Source organism: Leptosomus discolor, chromosome Z (genome assembly GCF_034619465.1).
Source record: "Leptosomus discolor isolate bLepDis1 chromosome Z, bLepDis1.hap2, whole genome shotgun sequence".
Lineage (NCBI taxonomy): Eukaryota > Metazoa > Chordata > Aves > Leptosomiformes > Leptosomidae > Leptosomus > Leptosomus discolor.
This window is the reverse complement of record NC_141419.1, coordinates 5,058,013-5,076,524: the sequence shown is the minus strand read 5'-3', so window position 1 is coordinate 5,076,524 and position 18,512 is coordinate 5,058,013. Positions and strand designations below refer to the sequence as shown.

Sequence of the window (18,512 nt, the reverse complement as noted above, 5' to 3'; positions counted from 1 at the left end):
TTTGAGGGCCCCTGGATCACCGAGGGTGTTCTCAGAGTCCCCTCTCGAGCTTGAGTCACTGCCCTTTCAGACAGCAGCCCTGGCACGTCTCCAGGCTCCGACACAGAGGGGACAACCTGCCCCATCCCTCCTTCCCCAGGCACTGCTGAGCTGCAAACACACATGCACACTCCCGGACAGCCCAGGCAAGCACTGCAGCCAAACCCAAGGTGCAGAGCTCTCCCTCAGCAGCACTCCTAAAAATACACACACTGCTATGGTTTTGGCATCCTCCCATCTCTGTGCTCAGGGGCTGGCTGCTGCAGGACAGAGGAGATGCTGGTGATTTGCAGGGTGGCAGCCAAGCCACACACCTCCCCACACGCTGGAGCCAGGCAGGATGGGGTGAGCATGGCCAGGCTCGCAACTGGGAGCCAGCATTGCTGCCCAGGAGCCAGCTCTGCCTGATTAACTACAGAGAAGTATTTAAAGTTGGTGAGAGCTCCTTAGCAACAGGCGCTGTCTCTGCAGGCTGCTGATGGAGAAGAAAGGCCAGAGGAAAAATATGAGCAGGAAAGCTGGGGGTGGAGAAGAGGAGGCTGAGAAAAAGGACAAAGATACGGTGATAGAAGGTCCCAGTTGCTGGTGGTGCTGGAATAGGACCCAGGACAAACCCACCATGTCCTCTGGCTATGCCCAGCCCTGAACGAAGGGCATAGCCAGCGTCCAGCTCCTGATTGACAAATTAAACCTATTGCCAGAGATGTCTGGTCCTACCCACACCCAAGAGATAACATTCCCTTTCCCAAAGCCACTTGCATGGCTGAACGGTTACACTTTGACCCACCCTCAAACTCCCCAGACTGAGCCCCCCTGTGCTGTCTCCAAGGGCTTCTCCATCCCTTGGAGTGTCACAGGCTCAGTTGAGACCCATAAATGATGCCCAGGAGTGCAGAGTTGTCATCTCACTCTCCCCATAGCTGGGAGCCAGCTGCCCCCCAGTAAGCCCTTCAGGGGGGAATGCCACACATGGGGGACAGTTTATTTTTCCATTAAAAAAATAGATAACAACTTCACTGTCTCCTAAGAGATATTACAGCCATCAACACCACAACGTGCAGACTAAATACCAATCTGTGAAAATATTCCTGTTCTGGGGCAGGAGGGATGGAGGCAGCAGGCTGGGATGGAGGGAGGAAGGAGACAGACATGTTTCCTGTGGCCTCAGAGCCTTGCCAGGAGGCTCAGCAGGTACAGGACCTAACCATACCTCTCCACAGCCCCAATCCAGGACCCACCAGCCCCCATAGTAGTGCCACACGCGAGGAGCAGCACCAGGATATGCCTTCCATGCCCACACTCTTCACCTTGCCCCAGGGCAGCCCACAGAGGAGTCAGGTAGCCGCTGCCTTCAGTCTAGGACCCCAGGCATCACCTCAATACCCAAGAAGGCCAGAAACTCCACAAAACACCCAAGATGCTGCCAGGGCAGTTGTGGAGGTCACCCGCTTGCTCTGCCAGCTCACACAGGTGATGGGGTGTAAGGTGGCTTCTGGGATCAGACACTGGCCACATCCAGGGGTGGCCTTGGACACTTCTGCACTCCCCTAAAGCTCCCTGACCAACCCTGGCCATTCCCAGCAGCAAAACCAGAGGTGGAAAACCAGAGCTAAAGCTGGGCAGAGGGAGCCAGAGCAGTGAGGCCTTGGGGAGGGTGCAGCACCCTGCCCCAACTCCACAGCACCCTGGGGCCAGCCCTGGCCCCTCTGGAGAGCCTTGCGAGGAATTGCCAGTGAAAGAGAGACCAGGACTTGGGACTTTTCAGCCTCCCTGGAGGCATCACAAGCAATTGGGGGCGGGGGGGGGGGGGATCACTGGAAAGAATAAAGAGCTGGTTTCAGTTGGGATCAGGGAATGGGCCAGGCAGAGAGCAGTGGGGGAAAAGCAAGGAGAAAGCAGCAGGGACATGGGAACAGTTGGCCCTGGGGAGCCAGGACACTAGCCATTGGCTGCAGGGAGTCCAGCTCCAGGATGGGAGAGGGTTGGTTTGGGGGTAACCTCAAGCCAGCAATACCCAGAGCTGGCTCTACCCATCAAGGGAGAGCTACAGCCCATGGCCCGTGGGCTGCCCAGGGCGCAGCTGGGAGCAGAGGCAGCTGGGTGGCAGGAGCGGCGGAGCGTGGCTCACGCCTGGGGCCAGGCAGGCATGGGGGGGGACTCAGCAGAAAATGGGGATGGAAACCATCACGGGGAGCAGAGGTTGGCTGCCACCAGTCCAGCGATGAGCCCCCAAGGCTCTATTTCTGCATGTCACACTGCAGGAGGAGGACAATGGAGGGGTCACTCTTTGCTGCCTCCTTGAACTCCTCCAGGGAGATCTGGTCATCCTTGTCCTTGTCCATCTTTGTGAAGATCTTGTCAACACGCTGCTGGGGTGTCAGCCCATCTTGGTTCATCCTCATCATGATCACAGTCCCCACCATCTTGTAAATGGCCTGGAGCAGGAAGAGAAGCAAAGTACCAGAGCAGGAATGTTAGATGGGCGAAAGGTCCCAGAACAAGGCAGGGGACAGGATTGCTGCTCTGCTGGGACCCAGTTAGCTGCTGGCACGAGCTATGCTGCTGCACAGCTACAACCAGGTGCACACTGGGTACCTTTCAGACAAGACTCTGGGCAGGAACTCTCATTCTTTGGGCCAAAAGGGACCCAATAGCTGTGAAAAGCCTAGAAAAATCAAGCTACCCCGCTGATTTTAAGCACTGGTACCTCAATGATCTCCAGCATCTCCAAGCGTGTGATCTTCCCATCCCCGTCCAGGTCGTACATCTCAAAGGCCCAGTTGAGTTTCTGCTCAAAGGTGCCCCTGGAGGTGACAGACAGGGCACAGATGAACTCCCTGAAGTCGATGGTCCCATCACCATTCTTGTCGAAGGTGCGGAAAGCGTGCTGGGCAAACTTGGAGGCATCTCCGTAGGGGAAGAACTGCAGGGAGGAGAGAGGAGAGAGATTGAAATGGGGAGAGGGAGCTCAGCATGGAGGCTGCACCCGAAGCAGCACCCTTGCCCCAGTAGGAGCAGGGTGCTCCAGCCCTGCAGGCAGTGCTCGGGTCCCCGACCGGAGCCCACCTTGATATAAAGCTCCTGGAACTCCTCCAGGTTGAGGATGCCGGTGGGACAGTCCTTGAGGAAGCCCTTGTACCACTGCTTCAGCTCCTGCTCGCTGAACTCCGTGCTCCTCACCAAGTCATCCAGCATCTCCGGAGCCAGCTTGCTGCTGTGCTTGCCCATGGCTGCCCCTGGGAGGGAAAACACACGGCTCCTACACATGGCTCGGGGAGGGCTGGTGCTCCCAGACCCGGCCCTGCCCCAGTGGCTGGCCGACCCCACATGCCTCTGCCCTGTGCTAGAGCTGATCCACCCAGCTGATGGGTGTCCATGCACCGTCAGATGCCAGGACTGTGACCGTGGCACTGGGGCACTGCTGGAGATGTGCAAGAGCTGGCCCTGGGGCAGCCCACCAGTGCAGCCAGCAGCATCACCTCCATTCCCCCACCCTCTTCTAGACTGGCTTCCTTTGGGCTGTAGAAAAACACTCAAAAAGCAACTGAAGACCCAGATCTCCTCCTCACATGGCCTTTACTAGGCCGTGAGGTCCACCTGCCCTCTGTAAGGACAGGACAAAGAAGAGGTAACACAAGTCTGCCTCTAAAGCAGGGAAGAACCTCACTGGCACCATCTGACTTTCAGCATCCAGCTGGCCGCAGCAATGCCCAACCCACCCCTGGCCAGCCCTTGGTGAGGATGGGGTCCGTGGCTGAGCACCCCTCTGCTGCAGGGCTGCCTGCAGCACGATGCACTGGAGCTCTGGCAAGCCCGCAGCTGCGTGGGCAGGATGCGGAGCTGCTCCGATACACGCCGTGCCCGCTCCCACGCAGCCTTGGCTGCCGGCACCGCTCAGCCCGAGCGGCAGATGGTTTGCTGAGAGCTCCTGGAGCTTCTCTCTCTAGAGAGAAAGTTGAGTAGAAGTTCACCTGGAGCCCAACCAAGCACCATCTCCCTTCCGAGCATCTGATTTCCTGGCCATGTGGGCTGCAGGACACGGGGGTACCCTGGGGATGGGCACAAGCCTCCCCCCCGCAGCAATGCAGGGCTCCTCGTGCTCCCAGCTAATCCCACAGGCAGAGGCTGCTTCCTGCCCCATCATCCCACCAGCATCTGTCACCGTCTGCCGCGGCAGCGCTTAACCCACCACCCCTCAGCAGCCAGAGCCGAGGAAACGTCCGGACGCCCACAGAGCGCAACGCTTCCCCAGTGATCCCAGCTTGGTTTTAGGGCTACACAAGTCTCCCTGGCACAGCAGCCCGGCTCTAACCTGCAGGGACTGATTAATCCCCACCACGCACTACGCTCGTGTCCTCCAGCATCTCCCACCAGCCAGACTGGTGGGTGGATGCAGCCTCTCACCTGCACAAGGGGCAATTTTCCCCATAATGGAACAGCGAGGGCCTTTGCTGGAAGCACCACACCTTATCCTGCAAGTAAAGCCCTCGAAGAGGGCAGGACTCAAGAAAAGCATCCTTTGGTCCACAGACCTCGACTCCCGTTTCTGAGCAGGACCCAGCACAGGCCATGCCGGGGCAGGGGGCAGCAGGGAAGGCTGCTGGGGCCATCGCATGCTGGGCACAAACCGCTTGTCACAAAGCACCGATATCATCATCGGTCACTGGCTTCTGGTCCCAAAACAGGACAGAGAGGGGTCACTAAAGGTGTGCCCCCCAGGACTGCACCCTTGGCAGTGCAGGGCACCCAGCCTCCAGCACCACCCCGGCGGATCGGCACCCTGGGGAGAAGGGAAGGGGCGCAGGGCTCTGCCGCAGGGGATGGATGGACGGACGGATGGGGCGGCCAGGCTGGCGGCAGCAGCACTCATGGGTGCGGGGGCTGTTCTGCCCACCCTGGGGGACAGGCTCCGTGGCACCGGCCCCGACACCCTCTGGAACCGGCTCCCGGGAGCAACGCGGCTCCCGGCACCTGCCCCGACGGCGGCTCCGCACCGGGGAACCGGGTCCCAGCCCCGGGGAATGGGGGTGCGGGGCGGCGGCTCCGGCCCCGACGGCCCTTACCTGTCCTTCGGCGCGGGCGGGCAGGCGGCGGCGGCGGCTCGGCGGGGCCGGGAGGGGCACGGAGCCGGTGCCGGTACCGGAGGGGCCGCGGTCCAGCCCGCCGGCTCTGCCCACGCCGCTCCCGCCCCTCTTGTAGCCGCGGGCCGCCCGCCCCCCCCCCGGCGGCATCTTTCGCCCATTGGCTGGGAGCGCTGTCAATCAACAGGGAGGGGCCGCGGGGGGGAGTGGGTGGTCGAGGTGGGATACTGGGGGGGGGAAATACTGGGATGCTGGGAGGGGAAATAGCACTGAGATGCTGGGGGATGCTGGAGGGGAAAGTGGAGGGAGTCCTGGGGAGGATGCTGGGACCGGGATGCAGGGGGTTGCTGAGGGTGCTGGGGGTACTGGGGGTGCTGGGGGTACTGGGGATGCTGAGCTCAGCATCAGGGATGCTGCTGGCCCTGCCTGGTCCCCAGTCCCTGCACTCTCTGCCCCTCCTGCTGCTGCTTTCCTGGCCACTCTGCCCCACTCCCCTGCCTCTGGCTCCCGTCCCTGGTGGTGGCTGATGCCAAAGCACCCCAAAATCCCCTTCCCTTGGTGCACTTCAGGGGTGGCAGGGGTTAGCAGGGGCCATGCTGCCTGCATCCTCCTGCCAGGCAGCCAGCGCAGGGCCCCATGCTGCCTGCACTGAGGGGACACGGGGTCACACCTCAGTCCTCGCTTGGCAGAGCCGCAACTGAAGCACGGAGGGGAAAAGGCCGGGAAAAACGCTCTGATTTCCAGAACCAAACGTGGAGTGTTTCCATGGCGATCGTTGGCAGCTCTACCCCGTGACCTTGGCCATCCTGCTGTGATCCCAATGCCACCCAGGACAGTCCGCAGCAGCCCCTCTGCAACTGGTGGCCACTGAGCCCAGATGAAGCCTCCAGCCAGGCAGGGCTGGTCCCCATCCCGGTCCCCAATGGGGCTGTGGGGTGCCATGGGGTGCTCTGCCCTTCCCCATGGCTCAGCATGTCCTGGCCCAGCCCTGGTGCACCCTCGCTACGGAGGTGACTGTATGAAGCTGCAGAAACTGCCCCAGCCGGAGGTGAGAGAGGGCTGGTGTACAAAAAAGAGACAAATATTTGCAGCTGCATATATGCAGCGGGACTGCAGGGATCCATCACGCGCCCACCTCGGGGGTAGGAGGGCTGGGACCCCCACCATGGGTGGATGTGGCATCCCTGCACCATGATCCTGTCCGGGGCTGGATCCCCAGCAGGGATGCGGGCGATTCAGCCCGATGGTTTTCGAGTCACTCCAGCAGCCTCCGCTGGGCACATGTCTGTCCCCAAAACCTCTCAGTGAGCCTCCCCAAGAGCTTGGGGGGGATGAGCCCCCTTCCCCGTGCCGGCTGGGCAACCAGCTGCTGGTTCTTACATGCTTAAGTAGAGAAGACATCAATTAGCACCACTGCAAACCGCCCGCGCTCAGGGTGCGCAGGGGGACTGAAAAATTAATGAGGGCTTAATTGAAGCAGCATGGCTGCCAAGGCTGAGACCTGCACAGCTCAGTTCATGGGATGGAGAGTGCTGAAGGGGCATGGGGCGGCTGGGAGAGGCAGGGGACCGCAGGCTGGAGGTGTGACAGGGATGCCCTGGGGATGGGGACAACGGTTGCTGTGGGGTATTGGGGTGTCCAACTTTTGGGGGCTGCGACGCCCCGAGTCCTGGTGCTGGGGAGATGCAGGGCTGGCTGCACTGGTGGCCCCGAGCACACGGGCTGGAGCACCCGACTGAGCCCAGCACCCAGATTGGGGCACCTCAAGTCCTACCCCAAAAGGGATGTTCGCCCTGGGATTGCAGAGGGGACACCAGGTTGTCTGGGGAGCGGGGGGGGACGGGACGGGACACCGGCTCTGCAGACAGCGCTGGCTCCGTGGCAGCCCTTTGCTCCCCGCTCCCGCAGCAGCATCACCCCAGCTCCCTGCCCCGGTGTCCCCGGGGTGCAGATCTGCCAGGGCCTCGCAGGCTCCTAAAACCCTCCTTATCCGGCGACATTGCCGAATGCGAAGGGCTGCAGCTTCCCCCAGCGGCTACGGGCTGCACCAGCACGGCTTGGGGGGCTGTGCCCGATGTGGGGGGACCCCGCAGCCACAGCCCCCCACTGCCCGGGGCTGCTGCAGCTGGATCACCCCACACAAAACTGCCGGGAGCAGTGGGGAGCAGAAGTCACCGCCGGTCGCCCCGGCCTCCTGACAGCCCTTGTCCCTCTGCGCTGCCAGGTCAGCCGGCTGTGACACCAGCGGTGCTCGGGGCATCGGTAGCTCTGCCAGCCCCTCTGTGACCCCACGACACGGTCCTGGGCAGGACCCATCACCCCGGGTGGGGTCAGCTGGGCAGGGCCGGGGACGGGGATGGGCACTGCCCCTTCAGGCCAACGCACAGTGTTCAAAGCCAGTGCAAGCCCACGAAATCCCCGATTTCCCAGTGACACACTGGACAGCAGCCACACGATCAGAGCACAAGGCTGGTGGGCCATGGGCACATGCTGGGACATCAGGAGGGGCTCCAGGTGGCTTCTCCCCTGGCACATCCTCACCACGGGCCACACATCCACAGGTACACATGCCCAGGGGGAACCTGGTGCCAGCCCCACTGTGGGCAGCGTTTGGGGTTGAGCTGTGGTTTGCAGAGAGTTTTTGGAGCAAAATGGGGATTTCTCACTCGCTTGCTCATTTCTTCTGCTGCTCCCTCCCTGTGAGCCGTGTTTCCTCGCCAGCAGCCTCAGCTTTTCCCCAGCCTCTCGCCATCCCTGGAGCAGGTCCCTTCCCTGCCCGCTGTGCCCCAGGGCTGAAGCTTGGTGCTGGGTGCCCTGGCTGGTATTGGGGTGCTGTAAGGTGGGCACCCATGTTTTGCTGCACAGAAATGCCCTCGTAAAGGAGCAAGGAGCTGCTGTCACCTACGCCGTGTCCCTGGGGGACACCTCTGGGTGCCACTGGGCAAGCCAGACCTGAGGTGATCACAACACTGGGGTGCCTCTTGATGGCCACACTGTGATGCTTGGGAAACAGAGGTGCAGGGTGGAAAAGCAGAAACACTCCAGTTTTGGGGTTCCCCACCTGCTTCCTACCTACCCCCCCCCCCCATCACCCTTGTGGGAACAGCTCTGCATCAGCATGTTCCACCCAAACCCCTTCTGGCCCCAGGCCAGGGGGGAGCCGAGGGGGGGCTGGATGGTGATGCCTGGCCAAAATGTGTTCCCGGGGCACGTGTCTGGTTTGGCTTTGTGGCAGTGGCACCGGGTGGGTTCGGTGGCTGTCCCTCTCCCCAGAGAGGCATCTGGGGTGGGGGGGAAGCGGTGCCATCCATGGGCTGGGGCAGGAACAAATTTGGGTCTTCCCTCCCCCTGCTCAGAGCAGGCTGCGGGTGCTCGGGCTGCCAGGCTGGCTCTGACGGGGACGGCAGAGGGGACATAGGCACCCGCTTGGCGCCACCACGTCCCCCAAAACCATCACCCCAGCTGGACCCGGTGCCCTTCGCCCAGGCAGGCCGCAGAGATTTGCCGGCCGGCACGCAGGGGGTTAAGCGTCTCCGTCTCTCTCACACTTGAGACGTCACCGTCACCAGTGGCGTGGGGAGGGGGGGGGGGTGCTGGGGGGGCCATGGTGGTCTTTGTGGTGCATTCGGCAGCTGGCGCAGGGCGGCTCACGCACACGGCGGGCGGCTCTTCCCCGGCCCCCCGCGCTCCGCCGGCATCCGCAGGCAACGGGCAGCGACCACCACCGCCACGGTGAGCGAGGGGACGGGGACAGGGATGCCACCAGGCCTGAGAGCAAGGGGGGAGGGGCGGGGGGGGGGGGGGGGAAGGCAAACGCTGTCTGTCTCCCTTCGGGGACCCAAACCGGTAGCAACCCCTCGCAAGCGGTCCCTCTTTTCCTTTGCGCCCCCCAGCCTGGTGTACTCGATGGGTGCCCCCCCCATCAAGACTGGGGGGGGGGGGGGGGGGGGGATGGGGGGGGTGCTGACATCCCCCCCACCATAAGCACCCCTGGGATGCTGCAGCCCCGCGGTGGCCCTGGGTGGGTGCGGGTGCACGGGCTGGGTGCTGCGGTTCGGCTCCCCGGCAGCCCTGCGGTAAATCCTGCCCGCTCAGCCGCAGCAAGGCAGAGGGAGAGGCCCCCAGCACCCCCACCGGCCCCGCTCGGGGTGGGTGGGGGGGGGGTTCAGCCCCATGGGGACAGGGACGCGACCCCCACCTCCTTCCAGCCAGGGAGGTCCCCAAACCGGGGCGGGGGGGGGGGGGGGGGGGGGGGGTGACAAGGGTGACAGCCCTAGGAAGCCCCAACCCCACCCTGAGCAGGGCTGGGGGTGCCCTGGCTCATTCTGGGGTAGGATCTGGCCCCTGCACCCTGGTTCCCGGCGTAAGGGGTGTGTGTCCCCCCCCACACCCCACGAAAAATCCTTCAAGGCGCCGCGCGTCCGACCCTGCAAAGGCTGCGGCGGTGCCGGTGCGACCATGGGCGGGGGGCAGCGGCAGGAGGGGCTCGGTGGTGGCGGTGGGCACCGGGCCCGGCACCCAACGGGCACCCAGGGGATTGGGAGGGGGCTGGGGGGGGGGGGGGGGGCGCGGGATGTGGAGCTGAGTCAAGGGGAAGGGGCACCCAGCCGGGGGTGCGGCGCTGCACCAGGCTGCGGTGCCCACAGCGATGCTGCGCCGGTGGCAAAGGGGCACAGCCCCCAAAAAACAGCCCCGGGTGACAAGGGGGTGGCTTGATCCGGGGGCACTGCTGCCCAATTGGTGTGGCCAGCCGGCCGGAGGGGGGGGAGCGATGCTCGTGGGTGTAGGATTTGGTCCTGCCTGGAGCGGGAGGGGGGGTTTCACCCCGTCGACTGGAATGTCCCCATGGAGGTGACACCCGCTGTGGCGTCCCTGTGGGGCAGGATGCTCGGGGGTTGCAGGGTGCAGGGAGATGAGTGGGTGCCAGGGTGTGCCAGAGCAGGGCTGGGGAGCAGGGAGGCCACCGCAGGGAGGGACAAACGCCAGAGCCACCTCAGGGGTGGCTGGGGACAGGGAACCCCCAGCCTCCAGCCCTGCACCCCTTGCGGGCAGCCCTCCTCCAGCAGCGCACCCCTCCGTGAGAGCAGTCCTGGGGTGGGGTGCCTTTCCCAGCGGATTTGGGATGCATGATTCCCCCAGTTCAGTCTCGAGGCGATGGGCAGCCCACGCTGGAGGAAGCCCCTCGCCCTCCCTGACAGCCACCTGCGGTGGGGACGAGATGTGGCTCCCCAGGCCAAGGGCCACCATGGGGCGTAGGCACCTGAGGCCAAGGAAATGGTGCAAATCAGCTGAGCCCCAAGCAGAGCCACCCCTCCAGTCCAGGGGGGCTGCAGTGACCCCCATCCTCCCACCCAGCACCAAACCCCTATGCCACGGCTCAGGCCTCATGCCAGGGCATCCCCACGCCGGGGACCCACCCGTACCCCCCTGCCTGGGCACAGGCAGTGTTGAGCGGTGACAAATCCCAGCTCCAAGCCACCCGTCAAGGACAACCGTGGCGCGGGCACAGGGACACCCGCACCTGATCACAGCATGTCTGCAAACACCGGGAGCAGAGCGGGTGCGAATCTCCCACCCCACCGGCCAACTCAGGCACCCCAGACCCCTCCCAGCACCGTCCTGTGCGGCCCAGCACCCCTCCAAAACAGCACCCAGCAGGACGAACCCCGTGGTCACTGCACCAGGGCAGCCCTGGGTGTCTTTATGCCCCATCCCAGGGTATGAGCACCCACCGCACGTGGGGAAACTGAGGCAGGGGCGTGCAGTGGGGAACCTGGGTGCCCTGACTCCCCCAAAGCAGCTTGAATTTTGGCATCAGGCTGGTGCACGCCATGCACCCCCAATGTAAAGCCACTGCTTACCGGGCCTGGGAGGAGGAGGAGGAGGAGGAAGGCAGAGCCATCACTGTTGATGCCGAGGGGCTGCACTGGGGCTGAGCAGGGAGCACTGGCTGGGGGACAGCAGCCCCATCCCAGGCACGAGGCCACCCCATCCCTCCCTGCCACTGCTGCCTCCTCCAGCTCTCCCTCTCCCCTTTCCCAGCCACGTTAATTAAACCCAAGCGCTTAATTACAACCTGCCGAATCCCGCGGCTGCTTCCCAGAGCCCACTAACACCATGGGGCCAACCCCGACTCCTCCACATCCCTGTAGGAAATGTGGGGGACGGGAGAACCTGGGGAGCATCCTGGCGCCTGCAGGATTTGGGTTGCAGTTCAGCAGCAGCATAAAGGGATCTTCACGCAATGCACAGAAAAGAGCAAACGCAGCGGCGCTGGGAAAGTCATCCTTGGGGGTCTTGGCCTCTCCAAGGAAAAATGGGGACAGATGGCTCAGCCCCGGGGTCATCCCCGAGCTGCTGGCAGGTTCCCCAAGGGGTGTAGAGAGAAGGGGATGCTCAGCCGGTGCCCAGCGAGCTGCTGGCGGCACCGGCTGCTGGCAATAAAAAAATAATCGAGGCAAATAAGGTGAAGGCTGGCGGCGGCGTGCAGGGATGCGAGCCAGGGGAGGTGCCCACCACACTTCCCCGCCTGGTCACCCACTGGCAGGTCCCCGCGGTGGGGAGGTGCCCGACCCTCTTGCCCTCCTGCCCGCAGGTCCCCGCCGGCCCATGAAGTGATTCCGGCGGGTGGCACAGCCCCTGCTCCTGCCATAGCTGCCGCCGCCGCGCCGGGCACTGAGGTAAGGACCCAGGGCTGTGGCCGTGGGGTGGGTGGGATGCTCCGGCGTAGGCACCAGACCCCCAAACTGGGTCGGTGGGGCACAAATCCCAATGGGGTTCTTCCCTTGTCCATGGGGGATGCCCAGTGCCGTCACCCAGGGGAACTGGCGTGACCTCACGGGGGTCACCTGGGGCAGCTCCCCATCCCCTTTCCGAGCGTGGGGGGCCGGAGTGAGGGAACCCGGGGTGCCTCAGGGGAGGTGGTGCGGCCAGAGGTGCCCACAGGAAGCACGATGCTTGCGAACCCGCGCCCCGCTTCCCTCCCCGCCTCGGCAAACGGCAGCGCCAGAAGTGCCGGGGGGAGCCGCCACGTTTCGGTGGACGCCCCGGCTGGGAGGGTCTGGGCTGGGGAGGGGTGCAGGTAGGTGCCACGGTGGTGATGGCGGTGGGGTCCTGGGCATGCTGGGGTGTCCGGACAGCGGCACTGGTGCTGTCCCACTCTGTTCTGTTTCTCTCGCTCAGGTCTGCTGGCCATGGGCAACCTGATAAAGGTATTGGGCAAAGATTTAGAAAACTGTCCTCATTTTTTCCTGGATTTTGAAAGTAAGTCCCGTGAGCAGGGCGGGCGTGGGGAGGGGGCCGGGGCTGCCACTACAGCTCCTCTCTGGAAGATAGGGACAGGCAGAGTGTCCCCAAGCAGCCCCGTGTCCCCAGGCACCTTGGGGCAGCCCCAGATGTGACCCACAAAGGGCTGAGTGGGGCAGGGGAGCAGGACCCCGAGAATTGCCCCATCCCTGAAAGCAAGGGGAGATGTCCCCGGCTGAGTGGCTGGGATGCAGGATACGTCCTGGCAGCAGGACCTGGGCTATGAGGGCCTCAGACACGTGCCCGCTGCTGTTAGTCGATGGCACCGGGTGGCCATGTGGCATGACCCTGCCACCGCTACAGCAGGGAGAGCCTGGAGGCCAGGGATGCCGGGGAAGGAGGAGGGAAGGATCCGTGCTGCCGGCGCTGCTGGGAAGAGCAGTGCAGTGGCAACAGCCTGTGGCCAAGGGACAGGGATTGGGGATCCCAGCTGAGCCCGAGGGACCTGCCCCAGCTTCCCACTGGCCTGGGCTAACTGGGACAGGAAAGCATGGCTCCTGGCTCTCCCAGGCTGGACACGGGGGTGTACAGAAGATAGTGGCTGCCATGGCAGGATGCCAGACTTGGTGCAGCCCCGTGCCCCCCCCCCCCTTCCTCCCTCTCCCTATCTTCCTCCCCGGGGCACAGCTCAGAGCAAGAGCGAGGGGGGGGGGGTAAAAATAGTGCAGCAGCAACCACTCGCCCCGGCCCCGGCGGGGAGAGGCCGTGCACAACTCGCCACACTGCCTCCGGCACGAGCACATCCCAAAATAGCTGGGGCTGGGGTCACACAGCCACCCCACTCCCATGGTGAGGGACCTTCCTGGCTCCTCCTGGGTCCTTTGAAGCAGCACAGCCTTCACCCACCTCCAGACCCCTCCGCAGCCCCCTGGCACGGACACAGGGCTCTGGGGGCTCCCCAGGACCCCCTGTTTTGGGGCTGGCTCCACAGCTAGAGGGGGGAATGCCTGTAGCCAAGACTCTGGGGACTCGCTCACCGCTTCGCCTGCTTCGCCGGAGCCCGGCGGCTCTCTCCTCCCTTCGCTCCTTCCTCTCCATCACCCCATCCGCCAGCGCTCATCACCATCGCGGGGGGAAGAGGCTGCAGCCCGGGGCTGGGAGCAGCCACGGGGTCACCCACCGGCTGGCCGGGAGAGCCTCGAGCCCCCGGGGAGCAGCGGGGGGAGGACGGGGGCTCCGGCCGCCGCCGGCCGCTGCCCGCAGCCCAGCACCTCTTCCCCGGGCACCACCTCACCATCATGCTTTTTTCCTCTTGTTTCTTCTCTTGCAGGTTTCACATGGGGAACCTTCTTAAAGTGTTGACTTATAACGAACTTGACCAAGGCCCTAATTTTTTCCTTGACTTTGAAAGTGAGATGGGATTTTTATTTTCCTTTTTTGTTTCGTACTTATTCTGAGTTCCACATCCACGCCATTTTGAGTTCTCGTACCCCGTCGCCCATCGCATCGCGCCCATCCCAGACGTCCTCCCCCTACCTCTGCCATCCGGGGGTCTCCCCAGGGAGGGGGGGGCCATGGCCGCCAGGGGCAGCCCCATGGCCGGGGGCTATCGCTCCCCACCTCTTCCCCGGGGCAGTTTGCAGCCCGTTGGGGCCAGCCCGCGGCTGGGGGCTGCTCGGGGACCCCCGTGAGCAGAACTGTGGTCACAGGGCAGCCAGGACTCACCCCCAACTACCCCCCCACCCTCCGCGGCTTGGCTCAAGCTCGGTCAAGGAGACGGACCAGGGGGAGAAACCCACCAGGAAGGGCTGCAGGCTGGCGGGAGAGCGGCGGGACGGGGTGCTGGCACCCCACTCTCCGGCTCTCGCCGCCCAGGGCCCCGCTCAGAGCCCTCCGGGTTTCTCTCCCCGGGGCGCTGCCCTGCAGATGCGCAGCCGACGGAGGCCGAGACGGCGGTGTGGAACCAGGTGAACGCCGTGCTGGAGGAGGCGCAGGCCATCCTGGCCGAGCTGCAGTCATACACGGGCGCCGGGCAGGAGATCCGAGAGGTGGGTGCAGCCCCAGCGCCCGCTGCCCACCCACCCGCCATGGCTTGGGGCAACCGCCGGCGTTCTCCCCTCCGCAGGCCATCCAAAACCCCGGGGACCTGCGGCTGCAGGAGAGGGCCTGGAGCGCCGTCTGCCCCCTCGTCGCCAAGCTGAAGCGCTTCTACGAGTTCTCCCTGCGGCTGGGTGAGTGCCCCGCGCCCCCAGCCCCCTTCCCCGCATCCCCCCCGTTGCATCCCGCATCCCTCCCCAGATGCAGGAATGGGGGGGGGGGGGTGTGTGCTGTTGGGGGGAGCCCTGGCCATGGGGTGTGCTCAGGCACGGATGCCATGCTGCCCCGTGCCTCAGTTTCCCCAGCCGGGGCTGGGGAGGTGCACAGGAGCAGGAGGGGGACCAGCAGTGCTTCGTCCCCAGAGAACGCCCTGCGGAGCTTGCTGGAGGCTCTCACCAGCCCCCCGTACGCCCCAACCCAGCACCTCGAGCGGGAGCAAGCCTTGGCCAAGCAGTTCGCCGAGATCCTCCACTTCACCCTCAGCTTCGACGAGCTCAAGGTACCTCCTCGTGCCACCCCGCCAAGGATGAGGGCTGGGGGCGGGGTGGTCCTGTGCGGGGGCCACACACTGGGACCGTGAGCCAGTGCAGTCCCTTGGGACCCCCAAGACTCGCGCTGGGCCCTGGCCCCTAACACAGGACTTCCCTCCACAGATGACCAACCCCGCCATCCAGAATGACTTCAGCTACTACAGAAGGACCATCAGCCGAAATCGCATTAACAACCTGCAGGTGAGAGGGCAATCCCATTCCCTGCCGCACCCCCACCCTCCCCCAGATGGCCTTCCCCAGGGGACTGGGGACGTCTCGGAGGGGGATGTCAGCCACCCCAATGGCTCCCATCACACACACACACCCCCCCCTTGGCAGCTGGACGCAGAGAGTGAGGTGAACAACGAGATGGCCAACCGGATGTCCCTCTTCTACGCCGAGGCCACCCCCATGCTCAAAACGCTCAGCAATGCCACCACCAAGTTCGTTTCAGAGGTGAGTGAGGCTGGGGGGGACCCTCAGGGCAAGGGGAAGCCCCCCTCCAGCCCTGGCACCACGCGGGGGTCAGGCAGGTCTGGGGTCTCCCATGAGGGGCTGGGAAGGGAAACAGCAGCCAGGACCCGTTGGGTTTCAGAACAAGACCCTCCCGATTGAGGACACGACCGACTGTCTGAGCACCATGGCCTGTGTCTGCAGGGTGATGCTGGAGACCCCGTGAGTACCCCGCACGGGGTGGGGGGGGACATCTTGGTGCCGGGGTCCCTCTGCCACCCCCCCCCCCCCAGGCTCACCCAGCCCCTCTCCCGGTGCAGGGAGTACAGGAGCCGCTTCACCAACACCGAGACCCTCCTCTTCTGCATGCGGGTGATGGTCGGCGTCATCATCCTCTACGACCACGTCCACCCCGTGGGGGCCTTTGCAAAGACCTCCAAGATCGACGTGAGTGACCATGGGGTGTGCTGGGGTGGGGGGGATGTCACAGCTGTCCCACTCATCCCAATGTAGCTGTGATGCCCAGCGGTCCCTCTGCAGATGACCCCTATGGGGACGTCTGTCTAAGCTGGTCCAGAGGGCAACTCATCCCCTCTGAGCAGTGAGGAGGAGGATGGGGAGGAAGGGGGGGGCAGCCCCTTGCAGCAAGTCTGGGCTCTCACAGCCTCTCTCACTACCCCCCCCCCCCCGCCAGATGAAAGGCTGCATCAAAGTTTTGAAAGACCAACCCTCAACCAGCACCGAGGGGCTCCTGAACGCTCTGAGGTGAGTCAGAGGGCCGGGGGATGCAGCAGAGGGTGTGGCATCCCCCGACAGCGCTGTGGGGTGGCAGCAGAGCGGGTTGGGGTACTGCAGGGTGACCGTCCCCTCTCTGTCCAGGTACACCACTCGGCACCTCAACGACGACACCACATCCAAACAGATCCGGGCCCTGCTGCAGTGAGCGCGGGGCGGCCGCCGGAGCCAGCCCTGACCCCGCGCACGTCACCGTGTCACCTACGCCCATGACCATACCGCTCATTTTGTACAGAGGGAAAAGGGACAATAAGAAATAAAAAAAAAAAAAAAAAGATCAAAATGGCCCAAGGCCACCCCCCACGCGCTCCTGCCCTCCCTTCCCACCCTCACCCCCCAAATTAGCACCTGCCTACTGGACACAAGGTGCGGGTGGCACCGTGGGGACACCGCGCCGGGGTGCTGGGGCCAGGCAGGATGGACCCGGGCAGGGATGTGCCGATAGGGCCAGCAGCAGCGAGCGCCCACGGCATGGGAGCACCTTGGGGTGGGGAGAAAGGGGCAAAGTGTCGCCCCCCCGTCCCCCTCCTTGTCCTCCAGCATCTGGCTGTGGAGGAGGAGGAATAAACATCCCTGCAGATCTGCACTGACTGGTGGAAATGGCTCAGTCTCACCTGGTAGATTTTTAATATGAGGAATTAAATCTCCACTCACCTCTTCTTTTCTACATTTTTTTTGGGTGTGAAATAAAATGACATTTAATCTGTTCATGGCCGGAGCGGGGCCGTCTCTGCTGCGTCCCGTCCCACGCTGGAGGCACCTAGGTCGCCGTGCCTGGCCCTTGTGGGCTCTGGGGCCCCATCCGTGACACCCTTGGGACTAAACACCCCCCCCAACCGAGGGACCATGTCCCCCTTCTGTCATGCCCTGGGGACCCATCCCCGCTGGGACAAATCCCATCTCCCAGCCATGTCTCAAACCCACCATGATGCTGCCGGTGACCAGGAGCTCCTGGAGGGACAACAGCCCAGGGCTGGCCCCCAGCGTGCCCCCCCCCCCCCCCCCCCGCCATGGTGGTGCTGCCCCCCCACCCCGGCTGCCCCCAAGCCAGCCCGTCTAGGGCACGCTCCTGCCCTAATGCCCCTGCAGCTGCAGACTGGGAGAACTGGGAGGCTGCTGGAGGCCATGGCTGGCTGCCACGGGGCCCGTGCCTTTGCCGGCAGATGGCCCTGTGACACCGTGACAAAGCAGCCCCTGTGACACCCCACACACACACCTTGTGCCAGCCCCACCATGGGGGGACCCACTCGGCCTCCGCCCCCCCCACCGGCACCCCCCGAGCTGGGGGAGGCCCCGTGCCAGCCCTTGGCAGGGGCTGCGTCCCCCACACACACCATGGGGACACCTCAGGGCTCCCCCCTGCCACCGCCACGCTCCTGGGGCCCGGGGACAAGACCCCCGGGGTTTGGTGTCCTGCCAGCCGGACTGTGCTTCTTCCCACCGGGCAGCTGCCTGCACTGCCGGCGCCCCCTCGTTGCCCCACATGTCCCCCCCACATTGGTGATGGGCACCCCACGTGTGACACCCAGAGCCCTCGTGTAGGGTGGCTCTCTTGGTGGCATGCCCGTGCCTCAGTTTCCCCACCTGTGCAATGGGTGACAACCGCTGCTTCCAGCATGTGCTGGAGGGCACACGGGCACGCAGGGTCCCCACAGCCCCCTGCGCTCCGGACCCCCCCCCCCCAAATTGAATTGCTCAGGGTGCCAACACGGGGACACTCATTCCACCCACCACAGCCGCCGTGTCCCCAAACCTGCATGGGCACACACCAGCACCCCCCGGCCACAGCAGCCCCAGGGCATCATGAGCAGCACAAGGAGGGGACAAAGGGGGGGGGGTGGGGGGCGGGGGGGAGACCTGGCAGCCCCCAGCCTTTTGGACACCGGCAATTCCCGGGCCTGGTGCCAGGATCTGGCGGCGCACACCCAGGCTTTGCCGCCAAAGCCACCGAACTCCCGCGCAGGACGGGACACACACGCTGTTGCACAACCTCAGCCAACAGCTCCTTTTATTTTTAGGCTCTTGCAACACGGTTTTCCCGCAGCCTGCCTGAAATGCTGCCGACGCACCGGATGGGCCATGGCATCCGAAACGCCCTGCCCTGCTCCAGCCCCGGCAGTTCTCAGAGCAACACCAGCCGTGCCTCAGTTTCCCCATTAGTTACCTTTGCCCACCAGCCCTGCCAAACCCAGGGGCTCCCTCTCCCCCAGCCCATCACCCAGGCTTCATTAAATCCCCCTGGTGCTCTGCGGCACAACGAGCCCACCTGGGA

The 18,512-nt window shown here is 64.3% G+C and overlaps 2 protein-coding genes across 4 annotated transcripts; one reads left to right on the top strand and one right to left on the bottom strand.

Moving 5' to 3' along the window:
• Positions 1-2,276: 2,276 nt before the first annotated feature.
• HPCAL4 (hippocalcin like 4) lies at positions 2,277-3,267 on the bottom strand. Of its 2 annotated transcripts, XM_009960685.2 has the most exons (3): positions 3,106-3,267; positions 2,747-2,962; positions 2,277-2,474 (listed from the first exon to the last, which is right to left on the bottom strand). In XM_009960685.2, exons 1-3 carry the CDS (start codon positions 3,265-3,267, stop codon positions 2,277-2,279), a joined length of 576 nt encoding a protein of 191 aa, XP_009958987.1. The 2 variants fall into 2 exon arrangements, with proteins under 2 accessions (XP_009958987.1, XP_009958986.1); XM_009960684.1 differs by lacking the exon at positions 2,747-2,962.
• Positions 3,268-12,313: 9,046 nt separating this feature from the next.
• On the top strand, positions 12,314-16,388 carry LOC104352753 (CYFIP-related Rac1 interactor A). Of its 2 annotated transcripts, none has more exons than XM_086479770.1 (10): positions 12,314-12,383; positions 14,292-14,413; positions 14,491-14,596; positions 14,825-14,961; positions 15,116-15,193; positions 15,332-15,448; positions 15,588-15,667; positions 15,766-15,892; positions 16,140-16,210; positions 16,325-16,388. In XM_086479770.1, exons 1-10 carry the CDS (start codon positions 12,314-12,316, stop codon positions 16,386-16,388), a joined length of 972 nt encoding a protein of 323 aa, XP_086335896.1. The 2 variants fall into 2 exon arrangements, with proteins under 2 accessions (XP_086335896.1, XP_086335895.1); XM_086479769.1 differs by lacking the exon at positions 12,314-12,383 and adding an exon at positions 13,664-13,775.
• The last annotated feature ends 2,124 nt before the right edge of the window (positions 16,389-18,512 follow it).